Below are 21998 nucleotides of genomic sequence, written 5' to 3'. Positions count from 1 at the left end.
TTCGTACCTGGCTACAGACTGTAGTTATTCAGTGTATGAATAAGAGACTATACCATAATAGAATGGAAATTTTTATTTTACAAATGAAAAAGCAAAATACTGAATTCATACCTTGCAGATGAACTTTCCCAGTTCATCAATTAATTCCAATGAAAACAGACTAAGCTTCTGTGTGTGGAAGAATCACAGATCAGATTTAACCATTATGATAATGGTTGATACGACTAAGCAAAGGAAGTGACTGTATCTCTGTTTCAAGTTCTTTTTCTTCTTGGAAACATTCTCCATGGCCACGTGAAACTTAAAGATTGTCTTGGCCAGAGAAGGTTAAAGCTGTGTCATAGAGAATTGTAGATTATACTTCTACCTTCATCCTGTGAAATCCACGTCTCTCAGAGAGGTCTGGCTAAACCAGGATATTCTTTGCAATAGCATTCAAAGTCCTAACTTTGGTCACATCTGTTACTTTTAGAGAATATTCTGAGTTAGAAAGTGAGGCTCCCATGGCAACAGATACATTTCTGCAATAGAAATAAAAGAACAGATAATTATGTAAGTTATTAAATAAGCCCTCCTATCAGAACTTCATTTTATAGGCCATTTCATAGCTCAAGAACAAGGGTAACGCAAAGACCCTGGACTACCATATTCCATAATTTTAATGAATGAAATTTAATTAACTGAAACATTTAGTAGCTGAATCCACCAGACAGTATACTTGACTTTATATCTGGAAATTTAAATTTTAAAGCTCTTGCTTCTTTTACATCATATTTTTCCCAACTTATAAATGGAAACATTTAACTACCATAAAATTATAGGAGTCTTCAAGTATTAAAAATCCCCACATAGTAGCTACAATTCCTTCATAGTGATAAAATTTTAAAATAACTGAAAATAGAGAGCAAAGGCGAGGAAAGACTAAGTATTAAAGGTAGGAGAGAGAAAAATAACTATGACTCTCCCATGTTTATACCGTCGTTATTAACTTTGCTAAAGGAAATCACAGGCAAATGGGTACACGTGCATAATCTGACTCATTTGAAGCTTAGCCACTGAATTAGTTTATTATTACCTGGTCCAAGTTCTTTGTATTTTTTTGAGGGGAGAGCAGGGATCTCCCCTCAATGCTTTAGAGATACAAAGGTTCACCCAAATTCAGAAGAGCCTGCTTATTTAAGGCAGGATGAGACCCATTTTAGAAATGTTCTTCAACTGCAAAAACAATACTTACATAGTAATCACAACAACAACACTCCATTCATTAATCATGCCATCAACTAAAGTTTTCCTATATGGGGAAATAAAGATTAATCTACCTCATCCCTTTTTGTTTGATCAAAGAATACATTTTTACCGAAACTTCATTCCTGAGTCTCTGGCAGACCGAGCAGAACAGTGGAATTCTGTAGCACCTGAACCCTCAAGGATCCTTTGTAGATTTCTGTCTGTTATGCCACCCCCTGTTGGAAAGATAAGTAGTACATTAAGTATTAGAATTAAGTAATAGAATTTTGCATAAGATTTAATGAAAAATGACTGCTTGCTTTACCTGGAATCCCCATTCTGAAAAACTCTCATTGATTTAGGAATTACTCCCTCCCTACTAAGCTAGAATGAGATTAGAAAAGTGATAAAAGATATAGACTACAGACTCTGGAGAACTATTAAGGTCATAGAATCTATGTGATAGAATCTTATATGACCATTGGTTTATATAAAAATGCTATCCACTAGTGACTTTAAATCTAAAAAGATTACTCTGGTTCAAGGAAAATCATTGAGTACTCCATCCCTGCTCTCCCCTCAATTAAAGCAAAATCAAATTAAAATGAAAGGTAAGGACAGGGAGAGAAGAATCTACAAAAGCACAACTTCAGAGATGTGTCTTAAAGAGAGAATCTCTAAGGTTCTGTCTCCAGCCCAGGATTTGAAGAGCACATTGACTTCACTGGAAATAGGAATAAGATACATTTTCTTACAGTTTGTTAGTCACAATTATCAACTTTTTGTTTCATTTCACAGAAGAATCAGATTCTAGTTTATTTAAACTGTATAACCAAGTACTTTATGATGACATTTGTTTTGATAAACAATCTTTTAAATATTTATAAAGAATCATAGTCTGAATTGGTACCAGTAGATTATAAATATGAAATTACTTTATTCATCTTTGTATCTTTGTCTCCTAATATATAGGATGCATTTAATATCTTTTAATGACATTAAATACGTACTTTGTATCTCAAGCTATTCAAGTTGCTGAAATAATCTGTATTTACAAACTCTTTCAGTCTCAATAACTTGGCTTTTTCTTTTTTTCTTAGTGGTACAGTAATATCACTGAGCCCTAAGAAATAGAAAAAATATAGACTAAGAAGCTAGATTTACTTTGGAATCTTGGTTTCACTACTGTAGCTCTTCACAGCTGTGTGATCTTAGATAAATGATTTAAATCCAGCGATCCTCAACTTTTTCACTAATAAAAGGGATAATACTGTGTACCTCACAAGCTTGTTGTAAGCATTGAGACAAATATATTATTTCCTTCTAACAAATAACAAAACATCTGGCCACTGAAGCACATGTTGCTAAGTTATTATTAATAGCAACTTTAGTACATGGGTAATACATTTTCCAAACACAGACTAAAATAGGTTTATGATTAAAAGGGACCCCAGAGAACAACTAGTTCAATATTGCTCTCTTTATAGATGAAGAAACCAGGGCCTAAATGTTGTAAGCTTCATTATGAAAGTTCCTAGATGGCGACTATTATGTTCTATTTATCTTTATATTTCTCAATGATGAATACTCATTAGGCATTCAGATTGACTTACCCAGGAATTTTTACACGCTGGTACTTATTTACATGAAATTGTAATAATTTGTTTTATAAGTCTATTCTGAGAGTTCCTCAAGTAGAAGGATTCATTTCTGTTTTCACATCTACCATACAATTAGCATGTAATATACATAATTATAATTGGCATATAATTGATAAGGTTGTTACATAAATTACAAATATGTTCATATATAACATCCTCATAGGTCACAAGACTGTCAGCTTCTTGAGAAAGCAGTTTCTTATATAACTCTGCATACCAAGTAATGCCCTACACATAGTAGATAACTTAATAATTGCATATTAAGCAAAGGTATTCTTAACGTTAACAACTACCTAAGTCTGGGTATTAGTTGTCAAGACTATATACGTTTGGTCTTAAATGGAAAGGCACCAGATTCAGTAAGTGTCTTTAATATTCCCTGATAAATCTATAAAGGGTCCCAATTTGACAGATAATACACATTTTCTATAAGCTCATGTTTCAGGGACTTGCCACAGGTCAAAGCTTTCTTAAATATCTGACAATACCCTTTACGTGGCCTCTTTTTAAAAGTTACCCTTTATTTGGTTGTGACCGTTTGGAACTCTGGTTAATCTTAGCATCCCTGCTAGTGAGATGACCAGAGACTGAATGCCTTCTGGTGTGACGTCACATGAAGTATACAGAATCACCCATGAAGTACTGTTACCAAAAATGTTTAACCAGAATCTATTCAAACCTTATGCTCTACCTACCAGTTTATATGAAAAACAGAGGCTAGAGGAACAAGCTAAACAATATTAAAAGGAAACAATCTGATAAATCCAGAAAGTAGGACATTTTACAGGGTAAGTGGTCCAAACTTTTAAATGACTTTAAATGTCATTTAAAAAAAAAAAAAAAAAAAAGGCAAGAAAAATGGCTAGGTGTGGTGGCTCATGCCCGTAATCCCCGCACTTCGGGAGGCCAAGGTAGGAAGATTGCTCAAGGCCAGGAGTTCGAGACCAACCTGGGCAACACAGCAAGACCCCCATCTCTACAAAAAAAAATTTTTTTTTTTTTTTAATTAGCTGGGTGTGGTGGCATGCACCTGTAGTCCCAGCTACTCCGGAGCCGGAGGCAGGAAGATCACTTGAGCCCAGGAGTTTGAGGCTAGAGTGAGCTATGATTGCACTACTGCACTCTAGCCTGGGCAACAGAGCGAGACCTTTTCTCTAAAAAATAAAAAATTAAAAAAAAATGCTTCAGGATTAAAAAAAAGATGAGACAAACGTGGCAAAACATTAACTTTAGGGAATGAGCATGTGAGTATTCATTATGCTATTTTCTACTTTTTTATATGTTTGAGAAACTTAAAAAGAAAAAATTAAGTTTGCCTTTATATTTGTCTCACTCTGATTCTAGGTTGTGTTAACTGATTCTTTAAAAACTGTCCCATCTGTTCATTTCTAATAAGCCATTATATACTTAACTGATCTTATGGTTAGTACCAGGAGCATATGATCAAATTATGGACATTTGGCCCTAATGTAGTACAACAGCATCAAACTTGGTGTGCCCACCAGAGATAAACATCCAAATTCATAACATTCTATACCATGGGAGAGCAAACATGAAAAACTCTTGATTTTGATCTACTTCCTTATATGCTCCTCTCTGAGGTAATTCCTGTTAGAATGTCTTCCTCCTTATCTACAGTTTTAAATTTCAGTATGGATCTCCAAATCTTAAACGTTTTAATAAAACTATATATTCTTCTCTGTGAATACCATGTACTAATGTGTTATGTACTAATACTTTCTCCCACATTTTCCTGCTTCCTTTGCTCTTCCTCCACTACAGTTAAGTGTTAATGCTAGCAAACGGATAGATAGATAAATACCTGGCATTACCACAATCCTGCCTTTTGCCTGAAAAAAGAAAAAAATAAGCATGTAAATTTTTATATCTTTCTTTTGAATGGGATAATAAGGCAGTGAGAACAGAAACATAAGGCAAAGTATATTAAATTTTTAAAATTACTATTAATGTCTAATTTTTAATAGATCTTCTCTATTTCTTTGGGATCGTGGACAAGTTAGATATCCAGCATAGTCACTTTCTACCCAGAAAGATTATTTTATTATATTGCTTTAGCTCATACTGTTATGAACACAAAGAATAGAAGGTTATGATGTAAACATTGAATAATCATACCACCTTAAGAAAAGCAATTACTGAAAAGTAACACTAATTCTGAGTTCTTGGTATGCAATGGGATGGAAGTAGTTTAATTTAAACCAGATTTCAGCAGAAAAGAAAGAGCACAGCATAATTGTAAATTATTAAAAAAACAAAAGTTCACTCAAATCCTGTATCCTCAATGAAATTCCCTAGTTTACCATACAAACTAAACAAACCATCAGTCCATTTAATTGTGAATATATTGATTTAACTTCTGATAATTCTGGAAGATAGGTATTAAAATTGTCAGAAAACTGGCATATCTCCTACCAATTTTCCTAAGGGCCCGTTTATCTTTCAAAAAAATCATTTTTCCCCATAAGTGCCCTTCTCTCCTTTTCCTTCACCTATTAAGATGGTATATAAGCCCCAAATTCTAACCAATCCAAGTCACATTTCTGAAGTCCCGCATGTACTTACGTATATATGTACTTATATACATGATCAAAATCTGTTTTTTCTCCTGCTAATCTGTCTTTAGTTAGTATAATTTGCAAGCCCCCAAAAACAATGCCTAAGAGGATAGAAGAAAAGTTTTTCCTCCCCAACATGGTGAACAAGAGAAAGTTCTTACTCTTGTTAAGCTTACACACTCAAGGAAGACAAGACAGGTGTATTTATACCATAAAATTTCACGTAGCAATAAGTACAATGAAGAAAAATAAAGCAAGGTAATGAAATAGAGGGGGAAAGGGCTATTTCATAGAATGTAATAACTCTTAGAGAAATAAGTGGAACAAGGATGTTTCATATTCTCAACTGGGCTAAAGCAAAGCATCTGTAAAAGAAAACACTATCTAGAAAGCTGCAATGATTTTAGTAGGGAAAAAGTCACATTTAACTCCTTCTTCCAAGTAAAGGCTTTCAAAAACATGGACAAATAATATTTTTAAAGAAATAAATTCTATCACTTTTTCTGGCCTTCCATAAAAGGTTATTTAGAAGTATATGCTTACCTAAGGCTATCAAAGTGATTTAACAATATAAAGCACTTAATAGGCACCAGACATTATAGCATTACCTGAAGTAATCCCTCACAATTATTCTAGGAGGGAGGCACTATTATTAGCCTAACTTTGTAGATAAGAAAACTGAGGTTTAGGATGGTTAATTTGCCCAAGGTCACTGTTAATAAATGGCAAAGCCAGGATTTAAATGGACCCATCTAATCCCAAAGCCTATACTTTAACCGGTATATTATACTGCTAGGTAGTTAAGTTACTTCAAGTAAAATTAGTGTATGAGAATATTTAACCCAACTTTTCAAGCCAACCAATGATTAACATACAAAAAGCACACACTGACACACACATTTTGAACTGCAATACATGATGACACCAATTATATCTTATTCTCTACTCCTTAGAGAGTAACCTTTTAAAACTGGAAATCTGACTCATCAACTTTTCTATTTTAATATGTTTCAGGCCTCGCCACTGCACTAAGGACAAAATACAAGCACTTTAATAAGATTTTCAAAGCTCTGGATATCATTCTTCTCTTCATATTCAACATTCTGGTCATTCTTCAGTATCTTAGTCATGCTTGCTTTTGTTTCCAGGCCTTTGCATATACTATTTCTTCTGCATGGAACAATTCCACCATTCCATCAACCCCTACTTTTACATGGTAACTTCCGAACAATCCTTGAAATAAGTAAGACATTGTAGTTTGAACATGTTTTCGTCTGGGAAGCTTTCCCTAACAGTACTGCCAACCTCCCTCCCCCAAATTTGGGGTTAATTCCTCGCTAATGTACTCCCATAGCACCTTTTAAAAATAGTACTGTAAGGCTGGGCGCAGTGGCTCATCCCTGTAATCCTACTACTCTGTGAGGCTGAGGCAGGAGGATTGCTTAAGGTCAGGAGTTGGAGACCAGTCTGTGCAAGAGCAAGACTCCATCTCCACAAAAAAGAGAAAAATTAGCTCGGCATGGTGGTATGTGCCTACAGTCCCAGCTACTTGGGAGGCTGAGGAAGGAGGATTGCTTAAGCCCAGGAATTTGAGGTTGCAGTGAGCTATGATGACACCACTGTACTCTAGCCCAGGAGACAGAATGAAATTCTATCTCAAAAAAAAAAAAAAAAAAAAAAGTGCCTCTCTGTCATGTAAGGGCAGTGACTATACACACATGCATGCGTTCCCACTCCTTGGTCACCACCACAGTAAAAATGCCCTGCATCTAATATATATTTAATAAATATTTATCAAATTAGTAAGCCCCAGAGTAGCAAAGTCACATCAGATCCTCAAGAGAAATTTCTAAAAATTATTTTTATGGCTGTAGAGAATGAAAGTAAGCAGATGTCAACACAGGAACACTAAATAATATTAATAACAGTAATAATAATAGAAACTAACATGTATTAAGGCCTACCATATACACCAAGCACCGTGCTAAGTAAGGTTCTTACATTCTTATTTTTACTAATCCTCTGAGAAACTCTACAAAGGGAGTGTTAAACTCATCTCAATTTCACACATGAGAAAAAGGAGGTGTAAGGTTAGCAAACTATTCAACATCACACGGCAAGTAAGTGTCAAACCTGAATCTCAAACACAGAACTCTCTCATCTTAAAGTTTGTACTCACTTATAATTCCTTTGGTCTGGCATCAAAAAAACATAGACATACTACAATTACAAAGCCACCCTCTGTCTGCCCTGATGCTAGCTCACCAGGAGAACTCATAAATGAGAAAAATATTGAGATATATTGACAGACGGGGAGCAATGAAGTAAGAATATAATTTTAGTTTGGAATTTACCTTGAGATGATAATTATCTCATAAATTTTATATGGGATCTCCTGAATATACATGGGCTAACAGTGAAAAGATGCAGCTTACAACTGCAATGCTGATGGCAGAAAAAAGGTCAAATTTACTGTGGTTATCCAAGTTAGATCACATCCTTAGGCACTGTCTACATATAATTTGATCTTAAAAGCCTTGGTTATTAAAAATGCTCATGTTTACTTTGTTATGGCAGCCCTAAAAAAAAAAAAAAAAAGAGGGAGATTAAAAAAAATGCTCATGTGAAAGAAATAATTACATAAATACACTATTGCCTGCTTGCTATTTCCCATAGTAACTGCAGTCGGTAATATTTAGTTTCACAGCCTAGCTGAACAACAAAATGTCAAGAGTAACCACAACAGTCTTAGGAAAAAAGAAAAGAAATTGTGGGTACCTGATCTATGAGTCGCTTTATTAGGGGTAGCCCTTCTAGTGCTGAACTGTCACATCCACTGGTCAACACTCGTTCAAATCCCAAGGTTAAGAGGGTCTCTAGAGCGGCCATTGGATCATGAACCATGTCAAAGGCTGAAATAAATAAAACTAATTTGAATTTTGAACAGATATCCTCTAATGCAGTGTTTTCTAAAATGTATTATAGTAAATATATAGTAATATGCTGGACTGAGCTTGTGCTGGCATGCAAAAGCCAATTATTAAATATTCAGGAATTTTGAAAGTCAGATTGTTAATCCATTGGCAGCTTGAAATTAGTGAAGGTAAAGCATTTAAACCACAGAAATCAGAAAATGCTAAAAATCAGGGCTCTTTTTCCCCAAGAGCCAGTTTTTCAGCACACCAGTCTGCATACCACTGGTATGCATAATCATTTTCATTGTACACATTTTAATAGGTGCATTTCCTTAAATGCAGATAAGTCAAGGCCGGGCACGGTGGCTCACGCCTATAATCCAACACTCTGGGAGGCCGAGGTGGGCAGATTGTTTGAGCTCAGGAGTTCGAGACCAGCCTGAGCAAGAGCAAGACCCTGTCTCTACTAAAAATAGAAAGAAATTATATGGACAGATAAAAAAATATATATATAGAAAAATTAGCCGGGCATGGTGGCTCATGCCTGTAGTCCCAGCTACTCGGGAGGCTGAGGCAGGAGGATCACTTGAGCCCAGGAGTTTGAGGTTGCTGTGAGCTAGGCTGACGCCACAGCACTCTAGCCCGGGCAACAGAGTGAGACTCTGTCTCAAAAAAAAAAAAAAAAAAAAAAATGCAGATAAGTCAAAAGTTTCCAATTTTGAGTAGTTATAAAGGTTTCTCTTTAAAATAAATTTATCTAAGATTTAATTTAAAGAAAATCATTAAATTTACACAGGTAGTACCCAGATATTATAAAATTATAAATGTGATGGGCAAGTGAGTCACATTTGGGAAACTGCTCTAAGGCTTCAAACAAATTAGACTATGTAGAATGAAAACCATACTCACTAGTTCTAGAAAAAGCTTTGGCTCACATTCTCATTGTTGACTAATATTTTCTACTAATCCATTTACCCCACATACTCATGGTTCATGGCATGAGGATAGTTGTTTTCAACAGACCAAATGAAGTTTTAATTTCATTCTACTTTCTAAAAGACTTCTCTCCTCCTCAGAAACCTCAGAGAGGAAAGTAGCACCAGGACCTCAAAACAGAAAAACACTTCTGCTTTGGTTCTCAGCACTGCTGCATGATAGGGAAGTTCTAATCTATGGTGGATTAGGTGCTAATGGTAATCCGGGAAAGGCCCGTTCATTTTACCTTTTAGCACAGTGGTCCCCAACCTTTTTGGCACTAGGGATGGGTTTCATGGAAGACAATTTTTCCATGGACAGTGCAGGGGGTGGGGAGCTCAGGTAGCAATGTGAGTGATGGGGAGCAGCTGTAAATACAGATGAAGCTTTGCTGGCTCTCCTGCCGCTCACCTCCTGCTGTGCGGCCAGGTTCCTAAGTAGTTTTATGGAAGACAATTTTTCCACAGACAGGGCAGGTGGGGCGGGTTGGCAAAGCTCAGAAGGTGATGGGTGGCCCAGTTCCTAACAGGCGGTTTGGGACCACAGCTTTAGTGTATGTAGGCAACTAAATCTACCACAGAGGATTTTCCATTTTTGGTGGCAGCACCTTCTCGCCAGTATTATACTGTTGTACTACCCAAAATTTCTACAGATTTTGAAAACATGAAAATATTTTTGTTAAACTTATTGAAGAAAAGGAAAACACCAGAAATTTGAAGTCATTTTCTTAGTTTAAAAACAGAAAAATACATTCTATATGGATGATTTCCTTTTTGAATTATTTAGTATATCAAATATTTAAACTATCTATTTTTCAGACAAATGTTCACTAAATTACTTTTCAGTAGTTTAGTGTTTAAAATGTTTTTTGGGGGCTAGCCTCAAGATGGTGACTTTTAAGCAACCTAACATCTTTTAGGTACTGCTAGTTTTTAAGAAGTATTACTAATAGCAAGTCAAAGAAAACAGATTTCTCGTAGTGTCATAATTTCAAAAAGAAACGAATACTTTATTTCTAATTTCTATAGATGGATACAGATATTGGTATCAACTCTCACATATGCAGCTGTTCATTGTTTTTTAATGAATAAAGAATTACATAATTATTAAGTTCCATTTAAAAAGCAAACAGTTATTTTTGTATTTGTATAGAAAACGCCTGAAGGAAATATACTAAATTATTTTTGATGGCAAAAAAACAAAACCCTCTCACACTAATCTTTGAATGCTTCCTCATAAGGAAGAAAAACATCAAACAATTTCTCAAGCATATCAAGTAAAAAAACAATTTGCCTGAAGACATCTTTCTTTTTATGTGTAATGGCATGCCATCTGAAGGCAAAATAGACATTTCTTCTTCTTCCACTTCACCAAGGCTTAGCCAAAGTATATGGAAATTATAACTAATTATTCATAGGAATTTTTGATAGGAAGTATTTCTTTATATGAAACTATCAGATACTTAAAAAAATTATTCTGATGCAGATAGGCTATTAATAATGCAAAGTAATTTTATACACTTTAGTGGACATCTGTTCATTGACTATCTAGCATCTATTTTTTCTTTCCCCCTTCCTAATAAGAGCCAAGTCTTCTTCAGACATCCACCCTCTCTTCCCCTTAGGGAGTCTATATCTGAGAAAGCTGACTTGACCCCTGGCCCTAGGAATGGCTTTGTCTGGCTTAAGACAGGTAGTACATTTCATTTCACCAGCTACAGTGACTTATTGTTTTTGGGGTTGCACATGACCTAACACAACCTTAATTAAAATGAACCCCAGGATTCTCGCTTGGAATGCTGTCATAGGTACATGCACTTGCAGGCAATGCTTATGTTCTCCCTGTCTCTATCAAATCTCATCAACACCGATACCTACTACTATTAACAACTTTTCTTGAGGCTTCAAATTTTTTAGAAATTGCACATCTTTAAATTTAAACTTTTAGTTCCAAGATCTAAGAAAACAATTGGCAACACTGTTTCCAGTGTTAACATTCCATAAAAAAATAAATAAATAAAAAGAATTGTATTCCATACAAAAAGGCTGTGGCAGTTGGTGAAATTAGAAAACTAACACCACTCAACAGAATTTCTAAAATGGAAATGACTCACCTCGGTGGAAAGTGACTGGCAGAGGTCGGCAAATAGCTATAAAAAGAAAGTCATATAACAACATGAATGAAGATATCATCACTGTTTACTATATATAGAATTCTCCATGAGAGGTGAAACTTTTTTATACTTTCTTCCCCTAAAATGTAAAGACAGTAAACTAAAACAATAATAAAATGGCAAACTTACAAATTCAAAAGTCCTCTCTTTCCATAAATCTCTGATTTTTATATAAGAAATGGTCATCTGTGCCTTAGAGGCAGCAAATAAAAATGATATAATCTGGCAACTATAAAGGCAGCATTACATCTATTTCTTGTCCCTTTGAGAAGATTCAAGAAATACTTTGGGCTAGTAATAGAGGTAGTTTGCTTTTGTCCTCTCCAGAATCCCCAACTTGGTGGTCCATCCTCACCAACTACAATAGCTTTTAAAGTTTTTGGTGCAGTGATTAAAGGAACCAAGGTAAATTTCCCTTAAATTCTATAGGAACAGTAGCAAAATCTGACCTATGGCAACTGAGAAGAGTTAGGAGGGCTTTGCCACACATACCTTCCACCCCAAACATTTAAATAACTACTACTTAAAATACAGAAGTCAGTGTAAGTGGCTGCAGGTATGAGTGAAGAGTCAGTTTTGTGATGATGTTTTTCTATATTGGGAGCATATATCACTAGAAGCTTTTAGGGCTTGGATACACATTCTTACCCACAAGAGACATGCACAGCTCTTTGTCAATGTGTCCATCTTCAGTCAATGCTCCAAATACCAAACCATCAGCACCATAAAGCTTGGCAAGACGAATGTCAGCCTTCATCACATCAATTTCACGATCTGAATATAAAAAATCACCTCCACGTGGCCTAATCATCACAAAAACTGGGATCTGGACACTCTGCTTCACTACTTGAAGGACACCTATAAGAACAGAAAGCAGACTAAAATTCAAATGTAAGCTAAAAGCTCACGGAAATCAATAAAATATTCCTGGTCATTTATTAAAAAGAGCAAGTTGGCCGAGCACGGTGGTTCACACCTGTAGTCCTAGCTTCCTGGGAGGCCAAAGCGGGAGGACAGCTGCAGCTCAGGGGTTCAACACCAGCCTGAGCACAGTGAGACCCCATTTCTATTTAAAAAATATATAAATAAATAAATAAATAAATAAATAGAACAAGTATGTATGCACGTATGTATTTACATTTATTTGAGACAGGGTCTTGTGTTGTTGCCCAGGCTACAGTACAGTGACCAATCACAGCTCACTGCAGCCTTGAACTCCTGGGCTCAAGCAGTCCTCCTGCCTTAGCCTCCCAAGTAGCCAGGACTACAGGTGCAAGACACCACGCCAGCTAATTAAAAAATAATTTTTTTTTGATAGAGACAAGGTCTTGCTATGTTGTCCAGGCTAGTTTTGAACTTCCAGCCTCAAGTGATCCTCCTACCTCGGTCTCCCAAAGCGCTGGGATTATAGGCACAAGCTACTGAATGCAGCCAAAAAGAACGATTTAGAAAATAAAAGATAATGCTATTTAAAAGCATTTGTCAGTTGACTCAATAAAAATCCTTATGACTCAGAACCCTTTTACTGGTATGTGACATTTGAAAGTGTTATAACTACCAAGTTCAATGTTCTGCCAGTGTAGTATTCTCTAAGATCCAGTTTCTTCTTCCTAATTGATTACAGCTCTATTTAAAGCCTATTATAGAGATGATTAAGTAGTCTCAAAGTTTATATCCTTTTAATGGACAAAGAAATTTAGCAAAACCTTTTTTAACAGAGATATGTAAAATAGAGCAAAGTTCTACTTATCTGTTATGTTAGGCAGAGACCTAGGAAGAAAAGTATGCAAATATGACACAATACGTGACTAACTCAGAAACTGTGAATAGTATAAGACCTGTGACAAGCATGATTAGCTGTTTACCCAATATGAATTTCCTTCTTTTCCCTTGCTAAAAGAACCCCAATTTTGCATGGAATAGCAATATGTCCAATACCGAGTAATAAATCAGGATTGGTGTTGCAAAAACCAGAATGCACTCAAATTGACAGATATGTTTAGGGATTTTAGAATGGCCAGAAATGCCTTCTTTCATTGTGAAGATTCCAAAGGGCTGTTGCATACATGAACACTTTATACTAAATAATGCTATCATCAACCTCAGAGTAGCATAACTTAGGAGTCAAAAATTTATGTAGGGACTTCTGCTTTTGGCCAAGACAGGGTAACAGTGACTGAATTTACCCTCCTACCTATAATAACCAAAAACCAGACAAACTACATAAACAATGGTTTGTGAGACACTGGATGTCAAGCAATGAAGGACAGTAATCCTTGAAAGATGGGAAACAAATGAAGTGAGCTCTACGATTTACCCAGTTTACTGCTTTGAGAATTTCCAGGACATAGCACAGGGAGAGGGACCCCGGGTGGAGCCCCCAAAATTCCCTGAGTTGAGGAGACAAAGTTTAGAGTCCAGGGAAACCAAGGAAGCTAGAGTTTGCAGGAGAGAGTTCAGAGAGGAAAGAAAGAAAACTCTGGAGATCTATAGAGAACATCCTGTGATATTCAGCTGAGTGCTGACTGGTGCATGCATGCAAAAAAATTACATAAGGCCTGGGAAAGAACCACTGAAGAGGACTAGAAATAACGTGCCTGTCATTCACACCATGCCAGGAATAATGCCTGTTCCCATCAGCCAGAGAGGAAAACTTCAAGATTTGTGGGCACTGGGTAGAGTACACAGAAAGGTCTTGCCTAGTAGAGGGGAATAATTAGTGTTAGATTGAACATTATTCCAGACTTGTCTAACAAATCTTAAAAACAAGACCCAAAAGGACCAACTGTTTCCAAGTAACCTGTTTACGAATATTTATGGGAATACAAAAATACCTGGTAACCAATAAAGTAAAATTCATAATGTCTTGTGTCCAATAAAAAAATTACCAGGCAGGAAAGTAAGACACATCATGAGGTGATAAATCAATCAAGTGAAACAACCCCAGAACAGATACAGGTGTATGAATTAGCAGACAAGGTCATCAATAGAGTTATTATTACTTTATTCCATATGTTCAAAAAAGTTAAGAAGAGAGATGACAGATAAAAACAGTAGCTCATTAGTTGAGTTCTGGGACAATTTCAAGCAGTCTAGTATAAAAGTAAGACTGAAATCTCTGAAGGAGGGAGTGGAGAACATATAGAATGCTGAAAAATCTCCAAACATGTTGAAAAGTATAAATATGTACATCCAAGAAACATGAAGAAAATACATAAAGGTAAATCATAACTAGAAATAAAGAAAAAAATCTTAAAAGCAGCCAGAGAAAAGAGACACATTACATACAGAGAAACAAAGATACTGATGATAGATTTCTTATCAGAAAAAACACAAGACGACAGTAAAGGCCAGGCACAGTGGCTCAGGTCTGTAATCCTAGCACTTTGGGAGGCCAAGGTGGGAGGATCACTTGAGGCCAGGAGTTCAAGACCACCCTGAGCAACATGGCAAGACCCCATCTCTCCAAAAAAAAAAAAAAAATAGAAAAATCAGCCAGGCGTAGTGGCACATGCCTGTAGTCCCAGCTTCTCAGGAGGCTGAGGCAGGAGGATTGCTTGAGCCCGGGACTTTGAGGTTGCACAGTGAGCTATGATGATGCCACTGCACTCTACCCCAGATGACAGAGCAAGACCCTGTCTCAAAAAAAAAAAAAAAAAAAAAAGAAAAGAAAATAATTCTATATTCAGCAAAAATATCTTTCAAAAATAAATGAGATACTTTCAGACACACAAAAGTTGAAAGAACGCATCATCAGCACACTTTTTAACAAAAAATGTTAAAGGAAGTACTTCAGGCAGAATGGAAATAAAATCAGATAGAAATATGGATCTACACAAAGGAATGAAGAACACCAGAAATGGTAATTGCACATGGGTAAATACATGATTGTCTTCTTATTATTTAAATCTCTTTAAAAGGCAATTGACTCTCTACACAAAAAAATCACAATATAGCACAGGGGTTTTGACATATGTGAAAATAAAAAGGAGGGGATTCCAATATACCATGGATGCCAGCATGGAGAGATTAAAAAAAAACCTAATCCTTGATGTTACTGCAGTACAGCTGAACCAGTATTAACAGCAACTACCTACCTTTCAACTTTTTGATGTGTGAGAAAAAAACCATGTTTGATTAAATCTTTGATAGATTTTTGTTATCTACAACCGTAAGCATTTCTAACTGATACAATATCCATAACACATTTAATATGACATGAGTAATGGACCCCAGTGAAACATTTTCAGTTGCCTCTGGGCTCTATAAACTTCTATGAGAAAATCTGTGAAAAATGGACACTTACCCATGCTGGGTGTGGTTCCTCCCTCCAATAAACCAGAACATAATTCGATCCGACCAGCACCTGTGATTAAAAAGCATTGCTTAACACAATAAACTGTTTTAAAAAAGCTCTTTTTAAACAGCAAACTGTTCCCATTTTTTCCAAATATAGAACAAAGAATCTTAGAAATTATGTAAGAGAAACCAAATTATAATGCAAAACTTCACTTTTAATCTCAACCATATTCTGCAATCTACAGTGTGTTACTAATAGTCAATTTAAGGGTTAATTCAAGTTAAGCTAGTTCTCTTAAAATTTTGTATTACAGGGCTGCCTTTCCATGTACAAAGAAGTAACACAGAATAAATGCAATTCCACTATGGACTGACCATAGTGGAATACTGACTTTGTCAATAATAACATAATTTTCTCTGAAAAAGTCCTTCTAACTTGAGAAAACTCAAAGTTACTTTTGAGTAGCTAAATCAAGGTAATGTCAAGACCAAGAGAATGCTGAAAGCAAAAGAACTATAAGACTACTGGGGTCATGTCAAAAGATCGCAGGACCCAGCTTAAAGAGGTTCCCACCGGCCAAAGACAGGGCATTTTGAGCATTAATAAGCAGAATAACTACAATGTATTAAAAAATATAAAATATGTCTAAATCTAGGTTCATAATGATAAAACAATTCACTAGAAGATAGACAGCAAGCTCATTATTCTAAAAATTAGTAAATAAGGGAGGAGAAGCAACCATTTATCCTGCCTTTCTTATGCAAAACAGAACCTCAGCATAACCAGTTGATGAGGGAAAGTTGTGGGTTTTTTTTTTTGAGACAGGGTCTTGTTCTGTTGCCCAGGGAGTGCAGTGGCACCATGACAGTTCACTACAACCTCAAACTCCTGGGCTGAAGTTCTCCTGCCTCAGCCTCCTGAGTAACTGGGACTACAGGCACACACCACCACGTGTAGCTAATTTTTTTAAATTTTTTTGTAAAGACAGGGTCTCGCTATTGCCCAGGCTGGTCTCGAACTCCTGGCCTCCCAAATTGCTAGGATTACAGATGTGAGCCACCATGCTCAACAAGTTCTTCTTTACAAAGTATTCTAGCTCATAAGTGAAAAATAAATGTTAGACTTTTATCACCATTTTGCAACCTTTACTAAAATATGGATTGCTAAAATTATTAGGTGAGAAGCTGATAGGAAAGGTTATAAAGGATGGATTAGGCTAGCAGTAACTGAATCCACTGATTAATCTTAATATCACAAAAACAGAAAAAACCAAGATGTATGTTCTCCTGATGTGAGGCAATAGGAAACACACAATGTTACCTATAAAATAGTCTTCTCAAAACTCAAATTTGAATCAGATTAAGCCTTTGAGACAGCTACAACTTTACAGAAAATATAATAACCAGAGGAACATATTAAATGAGGCCATACACAATCAGCAAAATTGAGAATATGGGATATTCTAAAAGATGAATTTCTTTCACAAATAAACTACAAGAAAGAAAATTAAAGGAAGAAAAAAGAAGGGAAAAAATTTAAAGAGAAGTACAGACATATCAAACATATGAAATGTTTGGCTCCTGATTCAAAGAACTGTTAAAACACACACACATGCACACACACCCCTGTATGAATCAATGGAAGAAATATGAAAACTGGGTATTTGATATTAAGAAACTATTTTTTTCCCCCTAGCCCCGACCTCTGTCCGATATCCAATTGGTGTTATTCCCATGGCTGGGGGGAAGGGATGGGTGTATACCTACTTGATGAGTGGGATGCGCACTGCCTGGGGAATGGACACGCTTGAAGTTCTGACTGGGGGGGATGGGGGTGGGGGTAGGGGATGGGTGCACACCTACATGATGAGTGCGATGTGCACTGTCTAGGGAATGGACACACTTGAAGCTCAGACTCGGGGGGATGGGGAGGCATGGGCAATATATATAACCTGAACTTTTGTACCCCCATAATGAGCTGAAAAAAATAAAATAAAATAAATTATTTTTTAAATGTTAGTGATATTGCAGTTTTTTAAAGGACCTTATCTTCATAATATACATTTATAATTTCCACATTTATGGATTCTTATGTATGTGTACATACATAAGCCCTTTGAAAACAAAGAATTGAAACAACAAAATAAGAGTACTTATCTTTAAGAGATACATACTGAAATATTTAAGAATGAAATGACATGATGTCTGGGATTTGCTTCAAATAATCTGGGGTGGGAGAGGAAGGTAGAAATACAGGCCAGGGGTCAGCAAACTATGGTCTGCAGGCCACAGGCCCATTGCTTGTTTTTGTTATAGCCCAAAAGCTAAGAATGTTTTTGTATTAAAAAAAGCCAACCTAACAAAAAAACAGCTTTATTGACATATAATTCACACACCATACAACTCACCCATTTAAGGTACACAATCCAGTGCTCTTTAATACATTCACAGTTTTGCAACCATCACAATTAATTTTAGACCATCTTCATCAGTCCTCAAAACAACCCTACACCCTTTAGCAGCTGCCTCCCCTTCTCCCCAAGCCTCTCGACCCTTGGCAACAATTGTCTCCATATATTTTGGACATTTTTATAAATGGAATCATACAATATGTGGTATTTTGTGACTGGTTTCTTTCACTTAGAATGTTTCAAGATTCATCTATATTGTAGCATATATCAGTACTTCATTCCTTTCTATTGCCAAATTAAGAAGGGTTTTACATTTTGAAAGGATTGTTAAAAAAAAAAAAAAAGAAAAGTAAGTGACAAAGACCAAATGTATCCAGCAAAGCTGAAAATATGTGGCTCTTCACAGAAAAAGTATGCTGACCTTTGATATTGAAAGATTGGCCATATGTTGAAAATGGTTGAAGCTGAATGACGTGTACATGGAAGTTCATTATACTATTCTCTATACTTTTGTGTATGTTTGATATTTTTCCATAATAAATTAAAAATTTTTCTGATCCTGAGATGATGAAAATGTCTGTGCTTCTTATTAAAACAAGTTCAGAGTACAAAAGAAACTGAGGCAAAAATAATGTTCAAAAGAAAAAAAGATAATGATAAAAGCCCTAATGACGAAAGTCTCTGAAATCATCTGTAAATCGATGGTTTGAAAAAAATTCAATTTTTTTGCTAAGTTCAATAAAAAATGAAGTTAGTGAGTGAGAACTACTGTGGATACTTGATTCAAAATGTGAGCCACCTGGGGAGGGGAGGGGAAATACTAAATCATAATTTTCCAGTAGGTTTTCTAGTTGGTTGTTGTTGAAAACATTACTAAGTCCTCAGAGATCAAAAGGGCTTCCAAGGTCAGTTCACAGGATTCATTTTCAGACTCCTAAAAGGGTAGCCAACTGTTAACTCATTCTCTAATTTCTCTTACCTCCTCTTTCTGCATTCACAGCTGACTCCACTGAATCAACACACACTTCCATGAGAAATCCATTTGCTGCTCCTAAGATACATGGAGAACAATGCAAATTCATGAAGGTACTATCCATCCAGACCAATTTACCACAAATATTTCACATTTTGCGGCCAAAATCTAAATGTCCAATAATAGCAAAACAGAAGTACACTAGGGCCCATGAATGCAAGAAAATATCACATTAATTATTAAATTGATGCCTCTGGACTGTAAAATAGGTACACAGATATATGTATAAGAAATTATACTGAGGAAAATATGCACTGAATGCCAAATTCACCTTCCTACAGACTTCACCATCACATTCCAGCTTAGATTCTGACAATGCTTCTGAGTGCCTGTAGAATATGTTTAAACTTCTTTATAAAGAATATATGCTTAAAAGCAGGGACAGACTTCAAATCTGTGTGATCCTAGACAAGTTACTTAAGTTTTCTGTAAAACCGGGTAGGTTTTAGTACCTACCTCAGAGCAGTGAGGAATCAATAAGTCATTTAAAGTGTATAGTAACCACCAAGAATTCAAAAAGTATTAGTTATTATTAATAACCTACACATTATTTCCTCCTCATGCCTCCAGATCTCTCCAATCCCCATCTCTGGCTCCCAAATGCCTTCTCCTCAACCCAGAGTCCTTCAGCTTCATCTTTGAATGTTAAAATATTCCAAGGTTCATGTCAAATCACATTTCTACAATTTTTTTCTCTCTCCCAAAGTAGGACATTATATCTCCCTCTTTTGAACTCACATAACTCTTCATGAGTTACATGTTCTTTAAAACACTAATTGTTCCTTTTGAAAACCCTAATTATTTTCTACCTACTATTTATGCAGATAAGTGTCTGACCACTTTTACTTGACCTAAAGTGAGAAATCTTTACCATCACCCACAGCAAACACAGCATCTACCATAGTACATAATAGTGACTCAAATATTTACTAAAGGCTAATTACAAATTCATAAAAATTTGTGTATTTATATTAAAAGTGTGATGTAAACAGTTTTAGTTTTTTCTGTAAGTTAAGCACCTAATTTTTTAAAAATTAAAAATACTGAATGCATATTTCATGCAATGATACCTGATAATATGTTCACATCCTAGTAATGGTTACTACTAGGGGATAGGATTTGAAATTATTGCTTTGATAATTAAAAAGCAACTTTTATTTAGAAAAACAAAACAAAAATCTATCATCGGCTAAAATCAAACTACAACTGCCTTATTTAAAAGAAGACCATCAGTCCCAAACCGTGAAACAATTAAATGTCAATCTATGCTCTTAACCAACAGCACTACATTAACTCCATGAGTTTCCTGATAGGTACCAGACCAGCTGTCAGATCCATGGCACTGAACAATGCTGAAGGGGTACCATTTGCCCCATACAAGGAAGGAGCCTGGCAGGGAGATGGAGATGTGCACAAAAGGCTATGAAAAAGGCAGGGAGTCGGTTGTCCTACGCAACAAAGTTATTTGCAGGGATCAAAAGAGTAGACATTAGTTTGAAGCAGCAGTTCTCAAAGCACAGTAATCCAAGTAGCTTTGGGGGCCTCTGAGACACTTTCAGAGTCTATGGAGTGAAAACAAATTTCATAATAATACTAAAACTTTATTTGCCTTTCTCATTCATTCTCTCACAAATGGGAGTGGTGTTTTCCGGGGGCTATTTGACATGTCAGATTGAATGTAGAAGCAGGTCTAAGAATCCAGATGTCTTTTGTTTAGCCAGATATCAAAGAAGTTTACAAAAATATAAAATATAGCCACTTTTGGTTTGTTTAGGAATATTTATTTTTCGTAAAAATTATGTGATTTATGTTAATGTGCAATGGATTTATTATGGTTATTTTCTAATCAATCAACCAATCAATATTTTAAAAACTTGTTTTAATTTCTAACATGGTCTAACTCGATACATATATAAAGAGAAGATCTTTGAGGATCTCAATAATTTTCAGGAAGAAAAAGGAGTCCTGAGATGAAAGTTTGAGAACTGCTGATTTGCAGGAACCAAGAGTTCAGGGAGGAGGAAGAGAGGGATTTGGCAAACTCTCTGGCACCTGCCATGGCATCCCGCCTTGGCGCGGCAGGAAGAACTCGGGACTTGGAACAGCCACAAGTTCCACCACGTGGTAGCTGTGTGGCTTTGGGGATAACTCCCACCCCCGCTTTAGCAGCTCCACGTTACTGCAGGTTAGGAACTGAGCTCCGCGCTCGACATTTAACTATCCTAGCGATGGTGCGGTGGGTGTTATCCTCGTGCGGCGATGGGAAACGCGAAGATGAAGTTAACCAACTTGCACAATGTCGTATCACCGACGTGGTGGCGCCGGGATTCGAACCCACACATGTGGCTCCAGAGCCGAGCCACTCTCGCTACCTGCCCCTCGTCAGGCCTCCGTTTCCACACGTTACGTCTCAATGACAGAACGTGCAGAACCGGGGGTTTGAAGGAAATTACTCCGGGGGAATCACGACTGGCCAGGACTCCCGCCGGCCCGCCCCAGGGAGCCGAGTCGGCCGACCGCCCCTTCCCCGCCACCTTCCGCACCGGCCTTCCCGGACGGTATCCGCGCCCGTTTACGCTCAGAGGAGGCCCCCTGCCTCTTCATGGTCCACGCGTTTCTCCCTCGTGCGCCTGCGGTTTCCACTCCTAGTCTGGGCTCTGGCGCGCGCGACCGAAGAAGCGCGTCATCAACAGCTGAGCGCGCCCCTGCGCGTCCCCGACAGCCACGC

At 36.6% G+C, this 21998-nt stretch overlaps 1 protein-coding gene across 1 annotated transcript; it reads right to left on the bottom strand.

The window, feature by feature from the left end:
- Window positions 1-183: 183 nt before the first annotated feature.
- On the bottom strand, window positions 184-21962 carry CUTC (cutC copper transporter). Its single transcript, XM_069460541.1, has 9 exons — window positions 21814-21962; window positions 19217-19288; window positions 15834-15893; window positions 12176-12385; window positions 11468-11503; window positions 8243-8376; window positions 4711-4738; window positions 1358-1463; window positions 184-521 (listed from the first exon to the last, which is right to left on the bottom strand). Exons 1-9 carry the CDS (start codon window positions 21872-21874, stop codon window positions 407-409), a joined length of 822 nt encoding a protein of 273 aa, XP_069316642.1. The 5' UTR covers window positions 21875-21962; the 3' UTR covers window positions 184-406.
- Between the last annotated feature and the right edge of the window lie 36 nt (window positions 21963-21998).

Source organism: Eulemur rufifrons, chromosome 28 (genome assembly GCF_041146395.1).
Source record: "Eulemur rufifrons isolate Redbay chromosome 28, OSU_ERuf_1, whole genome shotgun sequence".
Lineage (NCBI taxonomy): Eukaryota > Metazoa > Chordata > Mammalia > Primates > Lemuridae > Eulemur > Eulemur rufifrons.
Note: the sequence above shows the minus strand (reverse complement) of the source record. Positions and strands in the feature narration are given on the sequence as shown.